Source organism: Moschus berezovskii, chromosome 16, assembly GCF_049115385.1.
Source record: "Moschus berezovskii isolate FMDL1 chromosome 16, NW_MosBer_1.0, whole genome shotgun sequence".
In the NCBI taxonomy this organism is placed as follows: domain Eukaryota; kingdom Metazoa; phylum Chordata; class Mammalia; order Artiodactyla; family Moschidae; genus Moschus; species Moschus berezovskii.
In genome coordinates, this window is record NC_142475.1 from 77,627,788 (window position 1) to 77,654,752 (window position 26,965).

At 44.0% G+C, this 26,965-nt stretch overlaps 1 protein-coding gene across 1 annotated transcript in view; it reads right to left on the minus strand.

Annotated features, from left to right (window-relative positions):
- Positions 1-26,965, minus strand: part of RP1 (RP1 axonemal microtubule associated) — a 137,386-nt gene that overhangs the window by 101,898 nt on the left and 8,523 nt on the right. The window contains exon 2 of the mRNA XM_055432611.2: positions 1,458-2,081. Within this exon, the coding sequence (XP_055288586.2) occupies positions 1,458-2,069 (612 nt within the window). The 5' untranslated portion in view covers positions 2,070-2,081. The remainder of the gene's footprint in view (positions 1-1,457; positions 2,082-26,965) is intronic.

The window sequence follows — 26,965 nt, forward strand, 5'->3', positions numbered from 1 at the left end:
TTCTGTTCTTTCCATACACTGAGTTTATGACAGACTGAATTAATTTAACAAGCTCCATGGTTTGAAAGAGATACTCACCAACCATCTGTTGGGCACCAATGATGTATACAAACTAATGAAGTACCAAACGGGGATGAGGGGGAGAAGGGGGCATTAGACCAACACCCTTATTCAGCCAACAGCTGCCTGGGACAGATCAGAGTTCTGCCCTCATAACTAAACAAACCTTCAAAAGGTATGCAGTACTGCCCCTGTCCTACCCACCCAAGCACCCAGCTGGGAAAGGCCTGACAGTCACTGCAGGACCGCGCCATTGAGTGATTGTGGACACGCAGGTCCCAGAAAAATGCTTTCTGTCCCCAACAGAATAGCACTCTAGGCCACTCTTTTTTAAGAAATATCATTGAGATTACGTAACAGGGAACAGAAAATCTGACTCTATGTTGGATCTGTTTCTTTGACTTTAACCTTTGCTTTCCAGTTGCTTTTGTTATTATCATCACATTATCAGCCATTATTACACAATGGTTGGCCTCAGGGAACCCAGCCCGTCTGCCTGAATGCTCACCTAAAGTGCCTTTGTTCAGCTCATGGGGAGACAATCTGACCTTGCCCACCTGTGGGTGGCTGAAGAAAAGAAGAAATTAACACTTCCCCACCCCAGGCTGGCCCAGGCTGGCAATATTTGGCAAAAGTAATGACTGCAATACTTTGGCCACCTCATGCGACGAGTTGACTCACTGGAAAAGACTCTGATGCTGGGAAAGGTTGGGGGCGGGAGGAGAAGGGGACAACAGAGAATGAGACGGCTGGATGGCATCACCGACTCTGTGGACATGAGTTTGAGTGAACTCCGGGAGTTGGTGATGGACAGGGAGGCCTGGCGTGCTGTGATTCATGGGGTCGCAGAGAGTCGGACTCGACTGAGCGACTGAACTGAACTGAACTGAACTGAACTGAATGACTATTGAACTTTATTTCCTCACCTCCTCCCCCTCTCTGTTCTATAAAAAAAAAACTGGCATACAGATTCCAAAAAGATGGTTTTGGGGGACACTAGTCTGCCACCTTCTCAGCCTGCTAGCTTTTGAATCAAGTCCTATTCCTTGCCTCAACACCTCATCTCACGATTTACTGGCCTAGCCTACAATAACAGATTATGTGCCAAAACCTTCTGTAAGTCAAGGCTCAGGGGAAAGAGTGGAGGAGAAAAAAGAGGTCCTCCTGGACCATGCCTCATCCGAATCTGACCTCAAAAGGAAGAACATCCACCCAGGTGAGCCAGTGCCCTCCCATGCACACTGAAGCATGTTAGCATGCAACTGTGAGCCTGCACGAACGCTCTCACACATGCACGCGAGCTCATGGGAAAAACCTTCTTGGGGGAAGGGAACAGCATCACATCACTCACTACTCGAGCTCAGATGTGAAGAGCCCCCGTCCCCTCAAACGCTCACCTTCCTTCCGTCTGTGGCGTACAGCTTGGTCACCGGGCGCTGCATGACCTGTGTCAGGTACTGCAGGAAGACCTCGAAGCTCTGCGTGACCCTCCTGTTGAGCACGATTGCACGCCTCGTCTTGGGGTCGCCATTCCTGAAGACCACGAGGCGTCGCGGCGCGCGCAGCATGCCGGGAGCAGCAGGGGCGGGGCCCCGCTGCACATGCGCGCTGAGAGCTCGGCTGTTGAGCCAGGGCCGCGGGCGACGCCGGGCTCTGTCCAGGTCCACTGGCTGCACCTTCCTGCCGTGGGAGCACAGGTACGACTGACCGTCCTCCAGCTCCTCCAGGCGCGTGATGCTGTGCCTCCCCCGGGGGGTGCTGATGTTCCGCACTCCGAAGGGCAGGGGCACCTTGCCCGACAGGTTGTCCAGCAGAGCATCGAATGTCTTGAAGGAACGAGGGTTCAGCACCACCCGCACCCCGCCGAACTGTGGGTCTCCGCTTTTGTAGAAACTGATCCTTTTGGCCACGACAGGCTGGGTGATGCCCAACTGGCGAGGAGAAGGAAACTGACCTTCAGAGGAGATCCGGCGAACCATGGAGAAACTGGTGGAAGGAGTTTCGCTCATTTCGGTTGAGACCTGGGGAGGGAAGGAAATTATTTATCTCATGGTAACAGCACTGAGAGGAATACGCGCTGATGCCAACACAGCTACCGATAGCTGTTCCTGGGATTTCGTTCATTCATTCGTTATACCTTCCTGTTTTGAAAGATAAATTTCAGGGCTTAAAATAAAAAGATATAAAAGCAGCAGTTAAGTAAGGGTGTTTATAATTGAAGGATTAAAAGCAGCCTAAAGGAACATCTATGGTGGTCTAGTGACTAACACTCCGCTCTCCCCATGCAGGAAGCCTGGGTTCCATCCCTGTTCAGGAAACTAGATCCCACGACAGTAAGAAATCCGATGTGCTGCAACTGAGACCCAGCATAGCTAAAAAAATAAATAAAAATTAAAAACAACCTAAAGACACCAATGAATTGGGCTGCTGCTGCTGCTGCTAAGTCACTTCAGTCGTGTCCGACTCTGTGTGACCCCATAGATGGAAGCCCACCAGGCTCCTCCGTCCCTGGGATTCTCCAGGCAAGAACACTGGAGTGGGTTGCCATTGGGCACAGGTAGATAAATCATGAGGTATACATCCATGGAAAACTACACAACCATTAAAGAGGGCTTTATCAGCCTGTATTTATTGGCATAAAGAAATGATCATGACATTTATTACTAAATGAAAAAGCAGCTTTTATAATACACATGCTAGGCCATTGCCAATGTGTATAACATATACAGAATAAGAAAATATATATACAGCCCAGTGTTGATGGTGGTTATCTCTCATGGCAGAGCTGTGGATAATATTTGTGTTTTTTGTACATTGCTAAATTTTGTGAATCTTTAAAATTAGCAGGTATTATTGAACAGTTTTAAAAATAAACACAAATCAGAAACTATCCAATGAGAAGAGCTTTGCAACTGATTAGTTCTGCATGTCCTGGCAGTCAAAGAAAAGGGAGAACGCAGGAAAAGTTTATAAAGTTCAAATTGTCTGTTAGATGCAATCAAATCAACTCATTTGGAGGAAGTTATTTCCTGACGTTAAATTCTGGAAGGCCCTTTAAAAAAGGGCCATATTAAGGTAGTCTAAGATGTTTTCATTACAGATTGTAGAAAACGCAGTTAAATTACACACAACTAATCCTACCTTGGAAAATGCTGCACTAAATAAATATTTTTAGAATGAATGACAGCATTACTATGGGCTGCTACAAATGATGCAATCTGGTTACTGCTCCCAGTAGAGCCTGGAAAGTAACATTTTTGGCTGGAATTTAAGAGCCGTTTCCGCCAATCACTGAGGTTTTCCTTGTCCACATTCCATGAGTCTGACTGACAAATGAGTAGCTTGTGGGAGGGTTTATCTGAGGCTTGGCTTGTTTTTCATTGGTAGCACACTGCGGCTACTTTCTGTTGTTCTAAATCAATGTAATTATAATTGTCTTTTGACAGAGTAAGAATGCCCTGCAGCCTTGAAGACAAATTGAACAAACTAAATAAATATGATCAGTATCATACAGATGAATAAGGCATGTTCAGCACTATAAATCAGTTATAAATCTGGGCCAAATCACTTACTTACATGTTTAAAAGCTGTTATCTAAGATTCTTCATTTATCTCCAATATGACTTGCCAATATCATTTATATGTAACCTAATATAATGCGTTCAAAGATTAACCGAGAAATGAGATGTGTCCCCCTTCTCTCTTCTCAAGCAGTTTACAGTAATTATAATACTTAAGACACGAAAGGCAGTGTAGCAGGAGCTGGGGAATCCAGCTTTGCGGTGTCAGCAAAACCTCAATCTCTGCTCATCCTCGGCTGGTAAACTCTGGTCTGACCTGACAAACTGTGCCACGCTGCTGTGATGGAAGGGATGAATTCCTTCATTATCTGAAGAAAATATTTCAGAAGTCTTTGCCTCCAACCACTTTTTAGGCTCGTTTACTTAATATTTATTTGAAGTTATTTTACATGAATAGTGTTTAAGACACATTTTTCACCTAAACTTGAATAGTCTTTTCATCTATACGTACGTTCATGTGTGCGTGCTCAGTCGTGTCCAACTCTTTGAGATCCCATGGACTGTAGCCTGCCAGGCTCCTCTGTCCATGGGATTTCCCAGGCAAGAATGCTGAAGGGGATTGCCACTCCCTTCTCCAAGGGATCTTCCTGACCCTGGGATCGAAAATGGGGCTCCTGCATTGGCACACAGATTCTTTACCACTTAAGCCACCAAGTTCCTGGTGAGGCATTTAATTCCAGTAGCATCCTGCCTGGATCTCACTGTTTGGAGAGCCGCTCACCTGCTGATCATGTTGGGAACACAGTTATGTAAGCTGATACACTTAGGGTTTTATTTGGCAGTGGGGGTTGGGGGGAGGTGTCTTGGGTTTTGTTTGTTTGTGGCTGAAAAAAGAGAAGATTTTGTGCTGGGACCAGAAGGGAGACCATGGAAGATAGGGTCCATGGGCGGGAAGACATGGCCCCCATGGTCCTGCTCTGACTGCTGCCCAGTCCTGATCATTGGCTTTGAATCTAATGCATGAAGGAAGAAGCTGGAGTTACCATGTCCTGGGAAGAAGCCATACGCCCAGCAGAGGAGGACCATCTGCAGAGCACTTACCTGCAGCAGAGTAGTTGCCAAGCACCTTGAAGAGGAGGCCAGAGGAAAACAATACAAGTTCCTCTGGTCCTCACTGCTGTTAGAGGACCTCTGGGAACTCCTGGAAGTGACTGGAGGAAGTTTTGGAGAGAGTGTTGATATTTTGCATACATGTGGCTGGGATTTAAGAGCCCATGGTGAGGTGGGCAAGCACAGCAGAGAGTAATGATTCCACTATTATTGAATAAAAGGGTCTCTGTGCATACAGTAGGACTTCCCTGGTGGCTCAGACAGTAAAGAATCTGCCAACAATGTGGAAGACCACAGTTCAATCCCTGGGTCAGGAAAATCCCCTGGCGAAGGGAATGGCTACCCGCTCCAGTATTCTTGCCTGGAGAACTCCAAGGACAGAAGAGCCTGGCGGGCTACAGCCCATGGGGTCGCAAGGAAGCTAGGATCTTGAGGCCCTCCATTGTCCTCATCACTGACTGCCCTTGAGGTAGCAAAGCATCCAGTACACAAAATCTCTTGTTTCCAATCCCAAATTATATTGAAATCTGCTTCTAATGACAGCTTGCTACCAATATCATTCCCTTTTCTTTGAATGCTCTTCATTGCTGAATCAGACTATGAAGCTGTGAATACTTGCATAGCTTTTTAAGGTTAACCAGGTTTAGCACCCTTGGTTTCCTTAGGTGCAACTATTATACTGCTCTGTGCTGCTCTGTGCTGTCACTGGTCTGAGTCATGTGTGCAGCTCAGAGCTAAATAGTCGCCTCTACCAAGAGGGCTATACCTTCCTTCTCTCCCCACTCACTTGACAACAGATGACAGGTTTATAAAGTGCAGGCACATCATTTATAATTATATTTTTAATTTAATTTTCTGGCACATAGTAAGAATGTAAGCAATTCAGAAAGAAAAATGAAGTAGAAAACAAAATATAAAGCTGGTATATTCATTATGTTCTGTAGTGATTCAGAGATCTGCTGTTGCAAGAAAAAATATTTCATTTCACAGGTTATGGAGTGGGACTAGGGGTTGGGGTTCAGAAAGGAAATATGGGACTTATTCTCTATGGCTTCCCAGGTGGTGCTAATGGTAAAGAACCCGCCTGCCAAAGTAGGAGGTGTAAGAGGGTTCAATCCCTGGGTGGGGAAAATCCCCAGAGGAGGAGATGGCAACCTACTCCAGTATTCTTGCCTGGAGAGCCCCGTGGACAGAGGAGCCTGGCGGGCTGCAGTCCATGGAGTCACAGAGTCAGACATGACTACAGTGGCTTAGCACACATGCACATTCCCGGTGGCATTCCCAGCTCCTTTGAAACACGAGCACCCTCCTTTGATGTATTGCACAGATATCTAAATAGAGCTTGAAAATCAGGAAAAAACCTTTACTCATATTTGAATACACTTGAATTTCTTGATTTCCTGAGATTAAAGTTCCCTCCTACTTCAATATCAGCATATTGAGAAGGTTTCATGCTTATATGAGTAAAGATAATATTAGCAATAATTATTGTTTTTCTAATGGTTATAGATAGAACACAAATATGTAGTCTAGATATAAAATATAAAATAAAGTACAGCTAGCTAAAATAGATTATTTTCACAATAAAGATTTTTTAAATAGTTTTGTACTTACCAGAACTTGAAACTTCCCTTAAAAAGATGGCTCAAATTCAATAATCCTCACAAATGTTGCTGGATATGTAACCTTTTCGTTTCATGCAAAGAAACTAGTGTCCTTAGGTGTTTTCTGAGTGGGGCTGCTCAGAGATTGAGGGCAGCCAATTAATTTAATCCGAGGCATTGCTAATCACTGGGCGGACTGCACCTTAAGAGAACCACAGCCAGAGACAAGCCAGTTCCCATCATGCTCCAGAGTCCTGAGTCTTCCTAATTAGTGTCTCTTGCATTGCTTTCTGCTTCCCTACTATCATTCTCAGGGGAAAGTACTTCCCCAATTCACGAGCATTTTCCTCCCAGACAGCCTCAAGTCCTCACTTATTTGTATTAAAGAGAAAAAGTTATTATGCTGCTAAAAATGACGTTTTTGTCATTCTTTGATAAGTAGCTCTGAATTAGTATTTACTCATGGTAGTCATTAAAAAGAAAAGGACCTAAGCCCTTTGTTTTTAATGCAAGCACTCCTGAGTATTATGGCATCGATGCAGTTCTATAAAAAGGGCTATAAGTGTAACAGTCCAGCTGCTCAGCATAGCACAACCGTGAGAGGCACCACGCAGAAGGGTTGCTGCGCCTCCACTCACCCTGGCTCCCATCGCTCTGCTTAATCATCGGGGGTTTGAACGTGTTTCAGGACTGTGTCACACACACAGTTCCCAAATGACACACACTGCCTCCAACAGCTACCTGCAGTCTAATCTGATTTGAAGATGCTTCCCACCTAATCGGATTTACCGGGCTTCTCACCTCAGCTTTGAACCTCAAAAACAACGGAAGGGGTGCTCTGGGAAAGAAGGACCTGGTTCAAACCTGTGCTCCCAAGTGTCACCTCCAAACACATCACTAAAGGAACAAGGTGATGACATGGCACAGTTTGCCTTGTAAATACTGACTTTATAACAAGTGACCAATTAAAAAGGAAAAAGGAAAAAACAATATCATGTATTAATACATATATATGAAATCTAGAAAGATGGTACTGATGAAGGTATACTGCAAGGGAAGCAAAGGAGAGGCAGCCACAGAGAACAGACTTGTAGACACAGTGAGAGAAGGAGAGGGTGGAAAGAATTGAGAAAGTAGTATTGAAACACATACATTACCATATATAAAATAGAGAGCAAGTGGGAATTTGCTGTAGGATACAGGGAACTCAAATCCTGTGGCCTGTGATCACCTAGAGGGGTGGAATGGAGGGGGATGTGGAAGGGAGAGGGCCTAGGTATACTCATGGCTGATTCATGTTGATGTATGGCAGAAATCAACACAGTATTATACAGTAATTATCCTCCAATTAAAATTTTTTTTAATGTAAAAAGGAGTAAGAAAGGGAGGGAGGAAAAAAAGGAGGGAGGGTAGGTATGAGAAATGATAGTTATAAACCTCCATTTATAACATCACCATCCACACAGACATGGCAACTGAATCAATAAAGAAATGTGTATTTACAGAGTAGTGACAGGCAACCACTGTCGCTTTGCTGTATAGCAGAAATTAACAGAACATTGTAAATCAACTATACTTGAATAAAAGAATTTTTTAAAAGCCTGACTAAGGAGTTTTGATTCTATTCTGTAGAACATGGAAATGCACTGAAAATTTTTGAGCAGAAATTACATCAGAACTGAACTTTTCACTGACTTTGTATGTCAGATGACTTGCAGGGAGGAGACTGTGGTGACAGAAACTGGGGAGGTGGCCCTAAAAATAGTTAAATCAAGAGCTCCTGAGGGCCTGACTTAGAGTAATGAGAATAGAAATAGAAAGGAAGGAAATTATTTCCAAAAGTTCCAGAGGTAAACCCGAAATAACACAATAATAGGTCAACTGTGGAAGGCAAGGAGGTAGGTAATTTATTTAATCCTTTAAATGAATAATCTACTATAACTAAAGAAGCCAGTGCAGAGCATAGTTCAGCAAAATTGCATGAAGCAGGCTGAACAAAGATGACAACAGGAATTGGCTTTTATCAAGTGTACTTGCTGTGTCCTCCTTTAAATGAATAACTCGAGTTTTTCAAGCTACCGAAGAGGAGAGACTGTGAAGTCAGGAATTGTCCTAATCCATTCCATTTTTAAATACTTAGTTTGAGGTCATCGAAGGACAGCCAGGTAGTGGTGTGCAAAAAGCAGCTATTAATATAACACTGAACATTGGGAGAGAGGTCAGAATAAAAAGGGATTTTAGAGGCATTCAAGGAGGGGCTATAACTTGTGTGTTGAGATCACCAAGAGAAAGAATTGTGAAAGCAGTGAATATTATTATTCCCATTATGAAATGGGCAGACTCTGGAAGTTATGTAGTATTTACACTTGTGATCTGAACAGAATCCTATAATCAACACGATAGTCTGAATTATGGTGAAATAACAAAAAGTCCCCAAATTCACAATGGAATTTCACATTTCCATCATTGGCTGATCAGATGAAACTGACCTAGATATATCAAAAATTAAAATTCAAAATGATCCAGATTAAAATATCTTCAAGTCTATTATAGACTTATGGAGAAATACTATTATTAAAACAGAGTGATATACATTCCAAGAATTTCTTAAACTATACCAAGATGAAATTCATCATTTCTGTGACTAATAATTTTTAATTCAGCACAAATTAATGAGTTATAATCACTTGGTCAGAATCTGATAAGTACTATTTTCTGAATGAAAAACTGGAAAAAAAATGAGTTGCTTTAAAAAATGTATCTGTCAGGGATAAGTCATCTTTTGTATAATGTCTTCAAGAGTGTGCAAAACACTGTAAAGAGATATGTTTTACTCTACCAAAAAAGAAATAACTTCACTATTAGTCAAAGAAAATGCAGCTATCCTCAAAATATGTATAATCGTGCTAAGGTTGCTTCCCTGGTAGCTCAGCTGGTAAAGAATCTGCCTGCAATGCAGAAGACCCTGGTTCGCTTTCCGAATCGGGAAGATCCACCGAAGAAGGGATAGGCTACCCACTCCAGTATTCTTGGGCTTCCCTGTGGCTCAGCTGGAAAATAATCCACCTGCAATGGGGGAGACCTGGGTTCAATCCCTGGGTTGGAAGATTCCCCTGGAGAAGGGAAAGGCTGCCCACTCCAGTATTCTGGCCTCAGAATTCCATGGACTGTATAGTCCATGGCGTCAAAAAGAATCGGACACGACTGAGCAACTTCCACTTCACATGCTAAGGTCAGAGACAAGTCAATCCAAAAAAAGTATTCCTAAACTTCTTAACAGAATAAAACAATATTTCTGCTTAGAAAAATCAGGTAAGTAGACTCTCAGTTTATACTTTTCTCTCTCCATTCATAAGCAGCTCTTGGATTTTTCATCAATTATTGGAAACAGCCAGTTTCTAAAAAGTGATTTGGGATAAGTCTCCCATGGTGTGTTCTTAGCACACTGCCATGGGGAAATTTTAGCTGTTCAAAAGTTCCAACTTTCTATGAAAAGATGACAGGGGAAAATTTCATTTCATCTGTGTGATTAGACTAAGTTATTTTTAAATGTTTGGAAGATCTTTATTGCTTAGAGGAAATAGGCTTTCTTGAATAAAATCGTACTATGCAAAAGGATTTACTTATTTTAAGTTAGATAATGGTTATTTTTTAAAAGTGAGAAAAACACCTTGAAATTCTTTTAGACTGATGACACTTTTGCCTTGAAAAAGAAGACATTTGGATATTCTCTCCAGATAGTAGTTTTATTCTAGTCCTTACCACTAATCCTGTCATCAAGAGCTTTCCTTTCCTGTTAAAGAGTATTTTTAAAAGTCACAAACATGGTCTTTTTAACTCATTCTAAAAACGGAAATTTCTGAAAAATGTTAGCACATGTATTTTTTATTGAACTATAGTTGACTCACAATCTTATACTAGTTTCAGATGTACAATGTAGTGCTTTGGTATTTCAGGGATTGCACACCATGCAAAGTTATTATAAAATACTGCCACCATTTTCTGTTCTGTACATTCCATCCCTGTGACTTATTTCTCTTATAACTGGTAGCTTGTCACCTTCACATACATCCCTCCCCCCACCTCTCTCCACTTTGACAATTACTAGAATGTTCTCTGTATCTGTGAGTCTATTTTATTATATTTGTTGATTCATGTTTGCTTGTTTAAAATTCCACATATAAGTGAAAACATACTTTTATGAATTTAGAATAAAATTTTTATTGAAATATAACTGATTTACAATGCTGTGTTTGTTTCAGGTATACAGCAAAGTGAATCAGTTTTATACATATATACATTTTCAGATTCTTTTCCCTTATAGGTTATTACAAAATATTGACTATAGTCCCCTGTGCTATGCAGAAGGTCCTTGTTGGCTATGTATTTTATATACAGTATTTTGTGTGTATTGGGCTTCCCTGGTAGCTCTGATGGTAAAGAACCTCAAACTCCTAACTTATCCTCTTCCCCCTCCCCTTTTGGTAACCACAAGTTTATTTTCTATGTCTGTGAATCTATTTCTGTTTTGTAAGTAAGTTCATTTGTATCTTTTTTTTATAAGATTCCAGGTATAAGTGATATCATATGGTATTTATCCTTCTCTGACTTACTTCACTTAGTATGATAATGTCTGGGTCCATCCATGTTGTTACAAATGGCTATTATTTCGTTCTTTTTTATGGCTAATATTCCACACCATATCTTCTTTATCCATTCCTCTGTCAATGGAAATTTAGAGTGCTGCCATGTCTAGGCTACTGTAAATAGTGCTTCAATGAACATTGGGGTGCAGAAAACCTATGGCTTTAATTAACTTTCATAATAATTGCAGTGCCTCTAGTGGCCCTTTATTTGCCTTAAAATTCTGCATTTCTGAATTCTTTTCATCCTAGTACCTCTTAAGGAGAGGGGGAAATGAATATATAATCACAGACTGGAGCTGGAATCAAAGTCTGAAGTTGAAATTTTAATTTTGTCTGAAAAACAGCATGACAATTTTTTTTTGAGATGGATGCTATTTTTTATTTTTATTTTTTAATATAAATGTATTTATTTTAATTGGAGGCTAATTACTTTACAATATTGTATTGGTTTTGCCACACACTGACATGAATCCGCCCCAGGTGTACACGTGTTCCCCATCCTGAGCCCCCCTCCCACCTCCCTCCCCATCCCATCCCTCTGGGTCATCCCAGTGCAAGCCCTGAGCACCCTGTATCATGCATCGAACCTGGACTGGCGATCTGTTTCACATATGATAATATACATGCTTCAGTGCCATTCTCCCAAATCATCCCACCCTCGCCCTCTCCCACAGAGTCCCAAAGACTGTTCTATACACCTGTGTCTCTTTTGCTGTCTCGCATACAGGGTTATTGTTACCATCTTTCTAAATTCCATATATATGCATTAGTACACTGTATTGGTGTTTTTCTTTCTGGCTTACTTCACTCTGTATAATAGGCTCCAGTTTCATCTACCTCATTAGAACTGATTCAAATGAATTCTTTTTAATGGCTGAGTATACTCCATTGTGTATATGTACCACAGCTTTCTTATCCATTCATCTGCTGATGGACATCTAGGTTGCTTCCATGTCCTGGCTATTATAAACAGTGCTATGATGAACATTAAGGTATACGTGTCTCTTTCAATTCTGGTTTCCTCGGTGTGTATGCCCAGCAGTGGGATTGCTCAGTCATATGGCAGTTCTATTTCCATTTTTTTAAGGAATCTCCACACTGTTCTCCATAGTGGTTGTACTAGTTTGCATTCCCACCAATAGTGTAAGAGGGTTCCCTTTTCTCCACACCCTCTCCAGCATTTATTGCTTGTAGACTTTTGGATAGCAGCCATTCTGACTGGAATGAGATGGTACCTCACTGTGGTTTTGATTTGCATTTCTCTGATAATGAGTGATGTTGAACATCTTTTCATGTGTTTGTTAGCCATCTGTATGTCTTCTTTGGAGAAATGTCTGTTTAGTTCTTTGGCCCATTTTCTGATTGGGTCGTTTATTTTTCTGGAATTGAGCTGCAGGAGTTGCTTGTATATTTTTGAGATTAACTGTCAGTTGCTTCATTTGCTATTATTTTCTCCCCTTTTGAAGGCTGTCTTTTCACCTTGCTTATAGTTTCCTTTGCTGTGCAGAAGCTTTTAATTTTAATTAGGTCCCATTTGTTTATTTTTGCTTTTATTTCCAATATTCTGGGAGGTGGGTCATACAGGATCCTGCTGTGATTTATGTTGGAGAGTGAAAGCAATCTTGAGAAAGAAGAATGGAACTGGAGGAATCAACCTGACTGACTTCAGGCTCTACTGCAAAGCCACAGTCATCAAGACAGTATGGTACTGGCACAAAGACAGGAATATAGATCAGTGGAACAAAATAGAAAGCCCAGAGATAAATTCACTCACCTATGGACACCTTATCTTTCTTTGACAAAAGAGGCAAGAATATACAATGGAGAAAAAACAATCTCTTTTAACAAGTGGTGCTGGGAAAACTGGTCACCCACTTGTAAAAGAATGAAACTAGAACACTTTCTAAAACCATATACAAAAATAAACTCAAAATGGATTAAAGATCTAAACGTAAGACCAGAAACTATAAAACTCCTAGAGGAAAACATAAGCATGACAATTTTATATTGCAATTTAATGTTTTATTGTAAAAATGGTTCAAGTTATTTTTCACCAAATAAATTGAGAGGTATCAGAATTGTCCACCATGGTTTTTCAAAGTCTCCCTCTAAACACAGCAGCAAAGAATACATTTCTAGCAAAAAGTGGAACACTCATCAAAGTAGAGAGAAGAAGGCCAGCAGATGGGGCTCCCAGTCACCCGCCTGACCTGACAGTCTGGCCACCAAAGTCTGCAAAGTGCAGACACAGCCTCCCTGGTCTGACTGCCCAGTGCTTCATCCTCTCCAAAGGATTAAGAATGGCTGAGTGCCTACTCAGCTGCATGGCCCTGAACTTCAGCCTTCCCTGTGGGCCAGTCTGTATTTCAGTCTGCAGTTCTTGACCTTGGTTCATGCTCCACTTCTCTGGGGTGAAAAGACTGCCATGGACACCACTGATTGGACTAAGATGGACTTTGCCTGCTGCGGCCCAACCAGACTTCCTGCCTGATAGAAATTCTACCGAGGAGACTGCCGACTAAACACAAGGTCAAGGTGAATGGTGATTGCCCACCCCTTCCAACAGAGCAACATGGCAGCCATCCTAAAGCTGGGGGACTTCCCTGAATCAGGTCTGGCTTACTCCCTTCCCCGTGCAGACTTCCGCCATTATCTCAGGGATCCCTGCAGTCTGTCCTCTGCATACCCCAGATATGGCCGCAGACACCAGATGGCTGTGAGATTAGCCGATTGGGGAGTGATTACCAGTTAAGGTGCTGATGTGGGGAGATAACAAACAGCTAGTGCAGGGAGCTGCGTCCCAAGCTGGGAGCTTGAGTTTACTATGACAGAACTAATACAGATTTCTGAGAAGGAAAAAGGACAAGACAAAAATGGTATTCAAGATGATATTCTAGTGGCAGAAGGTAATGTACACAAGGATGGGAAAGACCAGGAAGAGAAATATAGCACAGAAACAGGTCAGCATGGAAACAAATCTTTAATAATCGTCTTGAAATAAAACAATGGTGCTATAGTGTATTATATTACCCATAGTAAAAATAGAAAATAAGTAGCTTGTTTGACTTCTACAGGGAGAAATACTCTTTTTGGCCTACAAAGATTCGTAAGGTGGGTAATCTCCCAAACTCAAAAGAACACTCAGATGCACATAAAGTCAATTGCAAATATACACTGTTACAGTAGATAGTTTGCAAAAATGAGTAAATTGACTCCTTCCCTATGTTCACATTCTGTAAGGAATGTGTCATCTGTAGCTCCTCTCAACACAGGTGGTGTCTGTTTCTTCACCGCTGGAATCTGAGCAGCTTTGCATTATAGAATGAAGTGGAGGAACATTATAGCAGTACCAAAACAGAACCTCAAGAGAATGGGTACCCTCAGCTCTCCCGAGAAACCACATGCCAATAAGCCAGGCTGGCCTGACGGATGATGATGTGAGAAACCTAGGCCAGGCACCCAGTCACCACAGTCAACAGCCAGCTGACCCTGAGAAACAGAGCCACCTCCCTGACCACAGACATAGAAGCAACCTAGCCTAGCCCAGAAGACGCACCCCTCTGAGCCTAGTCCAACCCAAGAATCGTAAGCTCAATTAAAACACCTGTTTTAACCATTAAGTTTGGGCAACATTTTTGTGTGGTAAAAACTAACTGATGGAATTACATACAACAAAAAAGAAAAAGAAAGTAAATAAAATAATTTCAGGTACAGAAGTGATCTGAAAAATATAAAGTAAGGTGGGGCTTCCCATGTGGTGCAATAGTAAAGAATCCACCTGTCAAGGCAGGAGATGCAGGAGACTTGAGGTCAATTCCTGGGTTGGGAAGATCCCCTGGAGAAGGGAATAATTACCCACTCCAGTACTCTGGTTTGGAGAATTCCACGGGCAAAGGAGCCTGGTGGACTATATATAGTCCATGGGGTTCGAAAAGAGTCAGACGTGACTGATGACTGAGCACACACAGGAAGTACAGTAATTTGGCAGAAAAGTGCTAAAAGCCAGTCAGTTTATTGGGGAAGTCTTCTCTGAGAAGGGGATGTTTAAGGTGAAACTAAATCTGAAGGAGAAAAAACTATTCCAAGATGTAGTAGAAACGTATCCCAAACAGAAGGGGCAGCATGAGCAAAGGCCCTGGGACAGAAATGAGGGCAGAGAAGCTGAAAGACATGAGCCAAGTGGAGAGTGAAGGCAACATCAGAGGAAGAGGAGGCGCCCGGGATGTTTAGGTCCCCAGGCGGTGGTGAGGGGCTTGCAGCTGTTCTGGTGAGGAACTCGGGGTTACCCTGTAGAGAGACCATCCTGGTAACAGCAGGAGCAGAAGCCAGGGCCTTGGCTGACAGATACTGGGCAGGAATGAGAAACCTCTGTGCCTTCTGCTCATCAGTGCTGTGGACATGAAACTGTTCTAAAAAGTAAAGTCTATTTTAAAACATCAGAAAAGTAGGGAAAGGGGGAAGGATTTTAAGAGACTGGTAGAAGAAGGAGAAAGAGGTACTGGAAGCCAGGTGGTGATACTGGGAGGTGCTGTGTGCGGGGCTCATGGCCAGAGCCACCGGGCGCTCAGGGAAACAGCCTATAGTTGACAAGCATGTTACAGGGAGAAGCCAATGCTGACTCCATGTTGGAACTGTTTTCTTTGACTTGTTTTTCGTTGCTTTTGTTATTACAGTCATACATGATGGCCTGCCTCAGAGGGCCCTGGCCCCTGCTTGACCATAAACTAAAGTGCCTTTGTTCAGCTCAGAGAGAGATAATCTGACTCTGCCCATCTGTGAACAGATTAACACACCTCTTCCAAAGGCTGGCCATTTCCTTGGAGATTTTTTGCAAGACTGAAGATCCTTTCACTTTACTTCCCCACTGCCTCTTCCTTTCTTTCTGCCTTTTGACTTTGTAGTTCCTCATTGCTTCTTTCCCTCTGACTCTACAAAATAACACAGCTTCCAGACCCCAGGAGATAGTTATTTTGAGGTGCTAGGCTGTCATCTTCTCGGGCAGCTGGCTCCCCAGATAAAGTCGTCTTCCTTGCCTCAACACTGTGTCTCAGATTTGTTGACCTATTTTGCAGCCAGCAGAGCAAGGTTCGGTTCAGTTCTGTTCAGTCACTCATGTCACTCGTGTCTGACTCTTTGCAACCACGTGGACTGCAGCACACCAGGCCTCTCTGTCCATCAGCAACTCCCAGAGTTTACTCAAACTCATGTCCATTGAGTCGGTGATGCCATCCAACCATCTCATCCTCTGTCGCCCTCTTCTCCTCCTGCCTTTAATCTTTCCCAGCATCAGGGTCTTTTCCAATGAGTCAGTGGCCCAAGTTTTGGAGTTTTAGCTTCAGCATCAGTCCTTCCAATGAATATTCAGGACTGATTTCTTTTAGGATGGACTGGTTCAATCTCCTTGCTGTCCAGAGGAGGCCATGAGAATCATGTAAACCCTACAGTGAGTCTAGAGCCCATCACTAGCTGTTCATGTGCCCAAGGGTGAACTTACCTAGCTTGTCTGCTGTGAAATACAGGGAAAGATGAGCATCTCATAGGCTGGGCAGCTGCAGATGAGGAGTGTATGTAAAGCATCGAGCCAAGTCCTTTTTAAATGGGAGACATTTCAGGAGGGTTGGTCTCACTCTCTTTCATTTTCCTTTCCAGACAGAAGACCCAGGATCCAGAACAAAAGCTGAAGACCCAGGGGTACTAAAATCAAGGTAGACCTACACCTGGAGCTGCTATAAAATAAGCAACTGCCTTTCTTCCTGTGAATGCCCCCGACATTCTCACCCGCCCGCGCCTGCACCTTCCCACTACTGACACCAGCTTCTGGCAGGTATACAACTTCAGGCTAAATGGGTAGGGGGCTTTGGGAGACGTGGACTGGGAGTTTGGGATTAGCAGATGCAAACTAATATATATAGAATGAAAGACCTACTCTACAGCACAGGGAACCATACTGAATATCTCATGATAAACCATAATGGTTTGAATGTGAAAAGAATATGTGTAACTGAATCAGTTTGCTGTACAGTAGAAATGAGCACAACATCGTGAATCAACCATACTTCAGTAAAATACATAAAAACAAAAAACTTCAGGCTAAACTGAAGTGTCAGTTTCGTGGCCAAAGCAGTTTTGGTTGCCAAAGACTGTTGTCCAGCTCCTTCTCTGGTCCTGCTTCCTACGTTGGTGGGATCAGAATATTGCAATTACTCTTCTAAACTCCCTTCAAAATGTGCCTCCTGCAGCAGCCCAGGTTCTGAGCCTGACTCTGACCTCAGGGCTGCAATCGGCTTCCTTGGGACCCCTCAATCCCCTGGCACTTTGCTTCTCCAGCCTCTCTTTTGCTCAGTATGCCCAACTCAATATGTCACAGGAGCTCCCCTGGTGGCTCAGAGGTAAAGAATCTGCCTGCCAATGCAGGAGACATGAGTTCAATTCCTGGCTGGGGAAGATCCCCTGGAGAAAGAAATGGCAACCCACTCCAGTGTTCTTGACTGGGAAATCCCTTGGACAGAGGAGCCTGATGGGTTACAGTTCCTGGGATGCCAAAAGAGTCAGACAACTGGACAACTAAACAACAACAGCAACCATATGTCATGACCCATCTCAGTTTTCTGCAACATGCCATCCTGAAAGAACCATCTCTTGTGCGAACATTGTTTCTGTAAAATTGCTTCTTTAATCCTTACAAGACAGAGTATTCTTCTGCCTTTGGATCAGCTTTCTGTTCCCAGAAATAACCAAAATGGAAAGATGCTCCATCATTTGCAGTTAGAGTCATGGGATAAAAGCCACAAGCTGGCCAGTCGATGGTATTAACTTCCTTATCAAAGGTGGATGAGCTCTTCTGTAAATGTAATTCAAAAATAGACACAGACATAAGGCAACAGGAGGGGACAGCTTTGCTTCGTAGGAGGAGAAATTTGCAAGACAGGATTTAAAATGAACTAAACTTGGTGTATGAAATGGCACTTTTGTTGTAATTTTAAGCTTTGTAAGTAGAATCTATAAATATATCTGAGGGGCAAAAAAATACCAAGAAGGTTAAAAGAAAAAATACACATGCATTAGAAAATACAAAAACGAAAGAGACCTCTCCACAGACTCAGAAACTAGAAAGGGAAAATTCTCTAGTCTCCGTGTTCTTTTTGCAGAGAGTAGAATTCATTCGTGAATGTTTGATGGTCTCATTTTCAATGATCCAAGAGTCTTGACTCCGGGCCCTTTGCTTGTAAAACCATTCTGTTATCTAATGTACCTTCACAAGCTGACAAGCCTTCCAGCCCCTTGTCTGTGTATGCTCAGTCATGTCCAACCCAGGGACTGTAACCCACCAGGCTCCTCTGTCCGTGGAATTCTCCAGGGAAGAAGACTGGAGTGGGTTGCTGTTCTTTTCTCCAGGGGATCTTCCTGACCCAGGGATTGAACCTGGATCTCCCACATTGCCAGCAGATATTTTACTATCTGAGCCACCAGGGAAGCCTGAACCTCATCAAAACCAGGATAGGCGTTCTCTAAAGATCACTGGGCTGGTATGGAATGTAAGTCCCAACTTCTGTATTTCCAATGTTACCAACCATCCCAGAGGCTTAAGAAGGTCTAAGTTAGGGGCTCCCCTGGTGTTCCAGTGGTTTAGAATATGCCTGTCAATGCAGGGGGTGCAGGTTCCATCCCTGGTCTGGAAAGATTCCACATGTGGCAGAGCAACTAAGCCCATGCACCACAACTACTGAACCGTAATTAGAAAGTCTATGGGCTGCAATGAAAGATCCTGCACGACGCAACTAAGACCTAAAACAAAAAAGAAGGCCTAAGTTGTATTTGTAACTGTGCAAAGGGTTCATTGAAAGACACAGTCAACACTATCAGCTAGCAGTAGCTAACACATGCCAGACATCACACCAGGGGCTTTGTACACTTCAACTCTGACCTTAAAACAACCCTGGGGAAACAGCCTCCTCTAGGGTCCAACAGTGAGTTCAGGGCAGGTTGGAACCAATATCTCGGTCAAGTCCGTATGGCTGGGATCCTGGCTTTTCTTTCCGCACTGTGTGATCACTACAGCACTGGTCAGCACCTGGTCCGGTCCAAATAGGAGGTGTCTCTGGAACCAGGCAGAATGTGAGGTTAGGAGGCAACAGAGCTCCACGGTCCCCGGGAGATGCACTGCTCTGGGGATTCAAGGGGGCAGTCTTGCAGACCGATTTTGAAGACATTGGTGCCTGGCATTAACTCACAAGAAGGAGGAACCCAGACGCTGTCTCAGTGGACAACGGGGCATGAAGTTGGGGAGAGAGAGCCCAGGGCTGCCCTAACTAGGGAGTAAGCAGGATGAAGAAGCAACGTACTTGATACTCAGCAACTACACGCAGCCTGCCGACTCTTCCACAGTGGCTTCAGGGACCCTGGGGCCCTCCAGGGCTTTGAATCAGGAACCAAACATGGGTCCTGACTATGGACTGGGGTTTTAAAGAAACTGGCTCAGAACTTCTCCCTGACCCAGGCACTGTGTGCCTGCATGCCAACTTGCTTTAGTCGTGTCCAATTCTGTGCAACCCAATAGACTGTAGCCCATCAGGCTCTTCTGTCCATGGGATTCTCCAGGCAAAGATACTGGAGTACATTTCCATTTCCACCTCCAGGGATCTTCCTGACCCAGGGATCAAACCTGCGTCTCTTGCATTGGCAGACGGGATCTTTACCACTAGCGCCACCTGGGAAGCCCTATGAGGAATGTTAGGACTCCTTCCTACAGTTAAATCAATAATCCCAAATGCCCCAGACTTAACAAGGTGGGAGGTGGAATTCCCTGACACCCAACCCACTGTTAACCACAGTGACAGGGCAGGTGCCAGCCTGGGAGGAGGGCGAGTCATTGATTCCCCCTGGATCTCTAACCTGCAGACTTCAGCCTACGTTTCAGCTTCTGGAATCTTTGTGAGTGAAATGTGCTGACTAGATTCATCGGCAGCTTGCATCATGCCCCCCTCATTTGGAAACATCAGTAACCATCAAAGGAACCTGCCTGGAACTACTGATTCACAGCTGCATGTCTACCGAGATAACACAGGGTGGAAATCTGGACACTTTGGGCCCAGATTCCAGCTTCCCAGACAAAGCTACACTGATTACATCAAGAGTTCCTGAAACAACACACCAAGCAGCTTTTCCAAGATGCAACAGATTCTGAGTTGAAACTCACATGGACTTACAACCCAAACATTGAGAGGAAACACTGAGACAGAACTGGAAGGGAATCATTGTCTTTCCTTCACTTTTCAAGGGACAATAAGTCTATTTCTAAGAAGGGCATGTGGCAGAGTTGGAATCCCACTCACCCTGAGGCTGTTTTCCCAGCAAAATATGGACACTCACACCAGCTCACATGGTGTGCGCAAGAATTCAATGAAGTAGCTTGCCTACAACCTCGTGTCTTATGCTTAACAAACCAGAGTCCTTCCTTTGCTTAATAGGACACAAGAACTCAGCAGCTCATTTTGTGAAGCTGTAGTAGGGGGTGTTTTTACTTGAAAAGTACAGCAGCATCTTGGGATGCTGGTTAGAAATTCTAAAATACTTCACTTCCAGAACAAAAGTAAGAGGTCAAAAGAAATGGAATACAGAATTGCTTTGTACAGTTCCCACTAATCTGTGGCTGCTAAGATGCTTTAAGAAATTAGTTGATTACTTGGAGCCAATCCTCTCTCTATAATTAGAAAATTCTGCCATCTTCTCCTTTCCGGAAATGTCTAAGAAGCTTCTCATTGATGAAATTTATCCAAGTCTAAGGTCATCCAAGCTGGTGGGGGACACTGACTAAACGCAATGGACACACCTGATATCGACATGGACACACCTGCACTTGAACCGCCGCCCTTGCACACCTTCCAGCTGTGAGACCTGGTTAATTACACAGCGTGTGGAGGTCATTGTGGTATATGTCTTACAGTACTATTTTAAGATTAAATGAGATGAAGCAGCTTGTGTGCTCAGTCACGTCCAATTCTTTGGGAATAGCCCACCAGGCTCCTCTGTCCATGAGATTCTCCATGCAAGAATACTGGAGTGGGTTACCATGCTTTCCTCCAGGGGATCTTCCCGACCCAGGGATCGAACCCAGGACTCCTGCAGTTCCTGCATTGCTGGTGGATTCTTTAACACTAGTGCCACCTGGGAAACCCTAGGTCACAATACCTACTAAGAAATCATGCTAGCTAAAATTATTATTAATAAGCAACTTACAACATTTGTGACTGCTTGGTAACATATGAACCAAGTAAGAAGGGAATGTGAATTTAATAATACTTATTTTTCACCGTTGCAAAAGAAAAAAAAAGTACTTTTTCATATAAAGAAAATCACACAGGCTATAAATTTTGAGTGCAGATTTATTATTTCTAGCATTTATATTTTTAGTCAATACAATGACAATGACATTTTCCCCTTTATATGGAAATTACAAGTAAATGATAGACAATTTTTATACCAAAAATAGGAAGTATTTTCCCATCCACTCAGACAGCTTTCTCTTATTTAAAAAAGTTTTCATTTCATATTTAAAATTATAGAGGAGTAAATAGAGCTACTAGAAGTAGCAGCATTGCAAATAAATCTAAAACATATTCTGATCAGTTGAATCAAGTCGGGTTTTCAGAAATGTCTGTCACATTTAACCCGGAACCATTGATAACATCATCCACACCTTCGATTGCCTCACAACCACATCACTACTGGCCCGTGATGTCCCAAGTCTTATCAAGGAAACAAAGCCTGTGAATTTCCGGACCCAAAGTGGAAAGAGATTAACTCGGGCCCTGGAATAAATCGCTTCCCTATGTTTTCACTTCCAGACTCCTAATATTTTCCCTGCAGTTTTGGATATGACCAGAAGTGTCACACATCCATCACAAAGATGAGCAATTACACTCTGATCCCAAGTAAAACTGGGAGCCTGTAAGATCTGCTCATTGTCACCCATGTGGCACCATTTTTTTTTAACATAGCTGACAATGACTTTTGTGGTATCAAATATATCTTTGAAGAATGTCTTTAAAGCATGAGAAGAGGTTCAGCGTCAATTTGTTGTTACTGTTGTTTAGTCGCCGAGTCATGTCCAACTCTTTTCTGACCTCACGGACAGTAGCCCACCAGGCTCCTCTGTCGTTGGGATTTCCGAGCCAAGAATACTGGAGTGGGTTGCCATTTCCTTCTCCAGGAGATCTTCCTATCCCAGGGATCGAAACTGCGTCTTTTTCATTAGCAAGCTGATTATTTACCACTGAGCTACTGAAGAAGCCCCGATGTCAATTAGGTTGCCACTTAGTCATGTAAGAGAGGCAGGAATGTACTTCCGTGGCTGCTAATGAAGTTGTCAGGACAGTGGCTGTTGCAGGTTGATCACCAACATTGATCAGTGGTAAGAGGCTGACACTCAATCATTCATTTTCCCCTTAGGACATGCACACAGCACAGGAGCTGAGAACTTCCTAATGCAGCAAAGAGCGATTGAGAAACTGGAGTATTCCTTCTCTGTGTTCACACCCTCGGGTGAGAAAGAACTCCCCTCCTTCCAGTTAATCACAGTGCTATGGAAACAGATATTTTCTGTGCTTCCAATTGTCAAGTGCACTTCACTTTCCAGACCGCTCATCGGCTTTTCTCCATCATCATGGTTTTGGTACATTGTTCTGTGTGTTAAGTTGCTATAGTCATGTCTGACTCTTTTGTGACCCCATGGACTGTGGCCCTCCAGGCTCCTCTGTCCATGGGATTCTCCAGGCAAGAATACCGGAGTGGGTTGCCGTGCCCTCCTCCAGGGGAGCTTCCCAACCAAGAGATCAAACCTGGTCTCTTATGTCTCCTGCATTGGCAGACAGGTTCTTTACCACTAGCACCACCTGGGGAACCCCTTTGGGACTTTCAGTTCAGTTCAGTCGCTCAGTCGTGTCCGACTCTTTGCGACCCCATGAATCACAGCACGCCAGGCCTCCCTGTCCATCACCAACTCCCGGAGTTCACTCAAACTCATGTCCATCAAGTCGGTGATGCCATCCAGCCATCTCATTCTCTGTTGTCCCCTTCTCCTCCTGCCCCTAATCCTTCCCAGCATCAGTCTTTTCCAGTGAGTCAACTCGTCGCATGAGGTGGCCAAAGTACTTTAGGGAACAACTAACTCAGGACCCCTAATTCCAAGTCATCATAAGACACCATCCAGTGGAATAGAGTTCTGGAATGGTGGAACTGATCCTGCGAAATCCAGGAGCCAAGGTCATGCATCCACTGCTTCACTTCATCTAGGAGTGGAGGTCCATTGGCTTAGGACAAAGCCCATGATTAGATAGCTGTATATATAAGAAGGGCTTCCCTTGTGGCTCAGCTGGTAAAGAATCCACCTGCAATGCGGGAGACCCGGGTTCGATCCCTGAGTTGGGAAGATCCCCTGGAGAAGGGAGAAACTATCCACTCCAGTATTCTTGCCTGGAGAATTCCATGGACTGTATAGTCCATGGGGTTGCAAAGAGTCAGACACAACTGAACAACTTTCACTTCATATATAAGAAAGTTCTTACTGATATTGAGTCAGACTGTTATTCAATCCTCTTTCTCCTGAGCTAGTTATTTTCAGCCTCAACTTTAAGTGAGATGAAACACTGACCTCCCTTTCTTTTCATAATAACGACGGTCGCATCCTTAACCCTGATTCCCTACCACTGACCCAGCATAGCTAGTGGACAGTTATGTCTTTTTTCTGTTTGCTTTGGAAAGACCAAATGGAAAGCAGAGTCTACGCCTCACTCAAGCTGCTCTGCCTCATTCTTCTTGGAAAAAGAAGGTGATGACTGATTAATCCAAACACGGTTAAGACATCTGGTCTATTGTGTATGCTCCCAACCATCAGGGGTCACGGTTTTATGACAAAATAAAGAAAAAAGGTTAAGATGCATTGAGCATTGTAAGAGGCAGTACAATAGAAGGAGAGGGCATCTTAAATCTCTATTTATAGTAATGGTGCTATTATTAGCAGGACTTTTTATGCCAAGATTATCAAGACACTCTGAAGGCTCCATAATATAAGCAAAAACTCGGATCTGGCTGTTGATCATGTTATCAGACACTTACAGAAATAACTCTTTGGAAAAACTGGTCATTGTGAGAATGAAAATGACACATTGAACCCCTGAGAATTCTGACACCACAGACCCAGCAGAGAGTGACCGCTGGGATGGGTGAGGGGGCAGTGACCCTAGAAAAGGGCATGTGTCCTTTGTACTGGGCTGTCCCACGCAAGGAGCAGATGCTGAGCCCATTAAAACAGATGAAGGCAGGGACCAGTCCCTTCCCTCTGTGCTGAGGTCAGAACCACCTCGTGTTCACCACTGATAATGGACAGGAAAGCGCTTGGTTGATCCCTTCCTATACTTTATTGTCGTTGATGTTCGGTCACTCAGTCATATCCAGCTCTTTGTGACCCCGTGGACTGCAGCATGCCAGACTCTCCTGTCCTTCACTATCTCCTGGAGTTGGCTCAAACTCTGAGTCAGTGATGCCATCCAACCATCTCATCCTCTGCCACCCCCTTCTCCTCCTGCCCTCAATCTTTCCCAGTATCAGGGTCTTTTCCAATGAGATAGCTCTTCACATCAGGTGGTCAAAGTATTGGAGCTTCAGCTTCAGCATCAGTCCTTCCAATGAATATTTTGGGTTGATTTCCTTTAGGATTGACTGGTTTGATCTTGCAGTCCAAGGGACTCTCAAGAGTCTTCTCCAACACCACAGTTCAAAAGCATCAAGGTCACAGTTCCAATTCCTCACAGAACGTTTCTGTTTTCCACTCTAAAAGAACCACATCTTCCAAAGAAGCTTCCAGTCGAAGGGGTCCTTAAAGTCAGAACTTTCCAGATGACTCACTGATGTCCAGACAATGAAGTTACTTGCCAGGGGCCACACAGTGAAGATGTAGTAAAACTTGCATTGCTTCTGATTTCAAAGGTTGGGTGACTTTCATTAAATCACGGGCAAGGTCACTTTCTCTAGATAACTCTTTATTGATCCATGAGACTAAAGGGAGGTCCATGGCTGCCCTTCTTGGTAAATATGCAGCCAAGAGGTCTAATGTCTGTTGAGAGCACCATGTGAAGACAATTTTCCAAACAAGCTCCATTATGCAAGCAAACCAGCCTTCTAGGTTATAACCCAAAAGACACCAAATAATACTAAACCCAGGAAAAAAACGCAAGTGCCCCAGATTCTAAAAATGGTGTGTAAGGAGCATCACTCTTCAACAGAGAGGACAGTAGGTGATGATCTTAGCCATCCTTGTGGACTAATGGGTATCCTCACAAGAACTAGTACCAATGGACAGTCCCTTCTGTAAAAGCAGGGTCTTTGCACATTATCAAGTTAAAACAAGGTGCTAGGGTGGGTCCTAACGCAATAATGGCTGGTGACCCCATAAGAGGGAAATTTGGACAGTACTGGGCCCTCATAGAGAACACCACATGAAGATGAAGGCAGAGATCAGGAGATGTGTCTACAAGCCAAAGACTGCCCACAAATCCCAGAAGCTAGGAGAGACAAGGAACAGACCCTCCCCTCGTGGCCTGGCTAGGAACCAGAGCCACGGACACTCTAATCTTGGCCTTCTAGGTCCAGAAGTAAGAGACGATAGTTTGTCCAAACCATCCAGCTTATGGTACTTTGTTTGGCAGATCCAGCGAACTGGTACCATTACCCTATTTGACAAACAATGATTGAACTGATTGATTTCACCGGCCCTTCTGTCCTAACCATCTCCACTCCCCCTACTGCCCCAGTACCATGTAGGTATGTAGGACTGTACAGGGGCCCTGAGTACACTCCTGGCCCTGGATCCTGTCTGCTGTCATGGGAGGGGACACCAGACATGGTATACATCCAAGAACAGTAAGTCACGGTCCCTAGGGCCGGAATTCACGCCTCCCGGGCAAGGTGAGCTCTAAGCGAGTGAAGACAAGCATGGTACAAGCTGCAGAAACACAGAGGCTGCCCTGGAGAAACTGGGGTGATCTGTGGGCAAGGGGAGGCTTGGGAGGGACAGGAGTAAGGGGGAGGTGTCAACATCCCAGCAAAGCAGGTGGGAAGGGTGGGGTCATGTCCAGCAGGACCAGCTCGGAGGGAGTTCAGGGGAGGGGCCAGCCTACGGGGCAGAGGGAGACAGAGGGCTCCCGGTGACACAGCCTGTCAGGGCCACTCAGGGTGAAGAGGCAGTGTCTGTAGCAGCGGTGAGTCACTTCCAAAGCTCAGTTATATTTGGATCTCTGTTGGGCCTCATGGTATCCTTTCTGCTTCATATTTAAACATGAAGTCTAGCAGGCCAAGAGCAGGAATGGTGACCGAGCAGAGGATTTCATCCAGACCACAAGCCAGCTTTCCTTGTCAACATGTTTGGCCATTAGGCTCCTGCAAGAAGGCGTGCTCTGTGTGCTTGCTTATTTCTTTCAAAACAGCCAAGAACAGTTTGACATATAATAAACTATAAAAAGGATGGAGAAGGCCATGGAAACCCACTCCAGTATTCTCACCTGGAGAATCCCATGGACAGAGGAGCCTGGCAGGCTACAGTCCAGGGGGTTGCTTAGCACGAATATACAAAAGGGAAGAGTCAGTTCAGTTCAGTTCAGTTCAGTCGCTCAGTCGTGTCCGACTCTCCGCGACCCCATGAATCACAGCACGCCAGGCCTCCCTGTCCATCACCAACTCCCGGAGTACACTCAAACTCATGTCCACAGAGTCGGTGATGCCATCCAGCCATCTCATTCTCCGTCGTCCCCTTCTCCTCCCGCCCCCAACCTTTCCCAGCATCAGAGTCTTTTCCAGTGAGTCAACTCGTCGCATGAGGTGGCCAAAGTATTGGAGTTTCAGCTTTAGCATCAGTCCCTCCAATGAATATCCAGGATTGATCTCCTCTAGAATGGACTGGTTGGATCTCCTTGCAGTCCAAGGGACTCTCAAGAGTCTTCTCCAACACCACAGTTCAAAAGCATCGATTCTT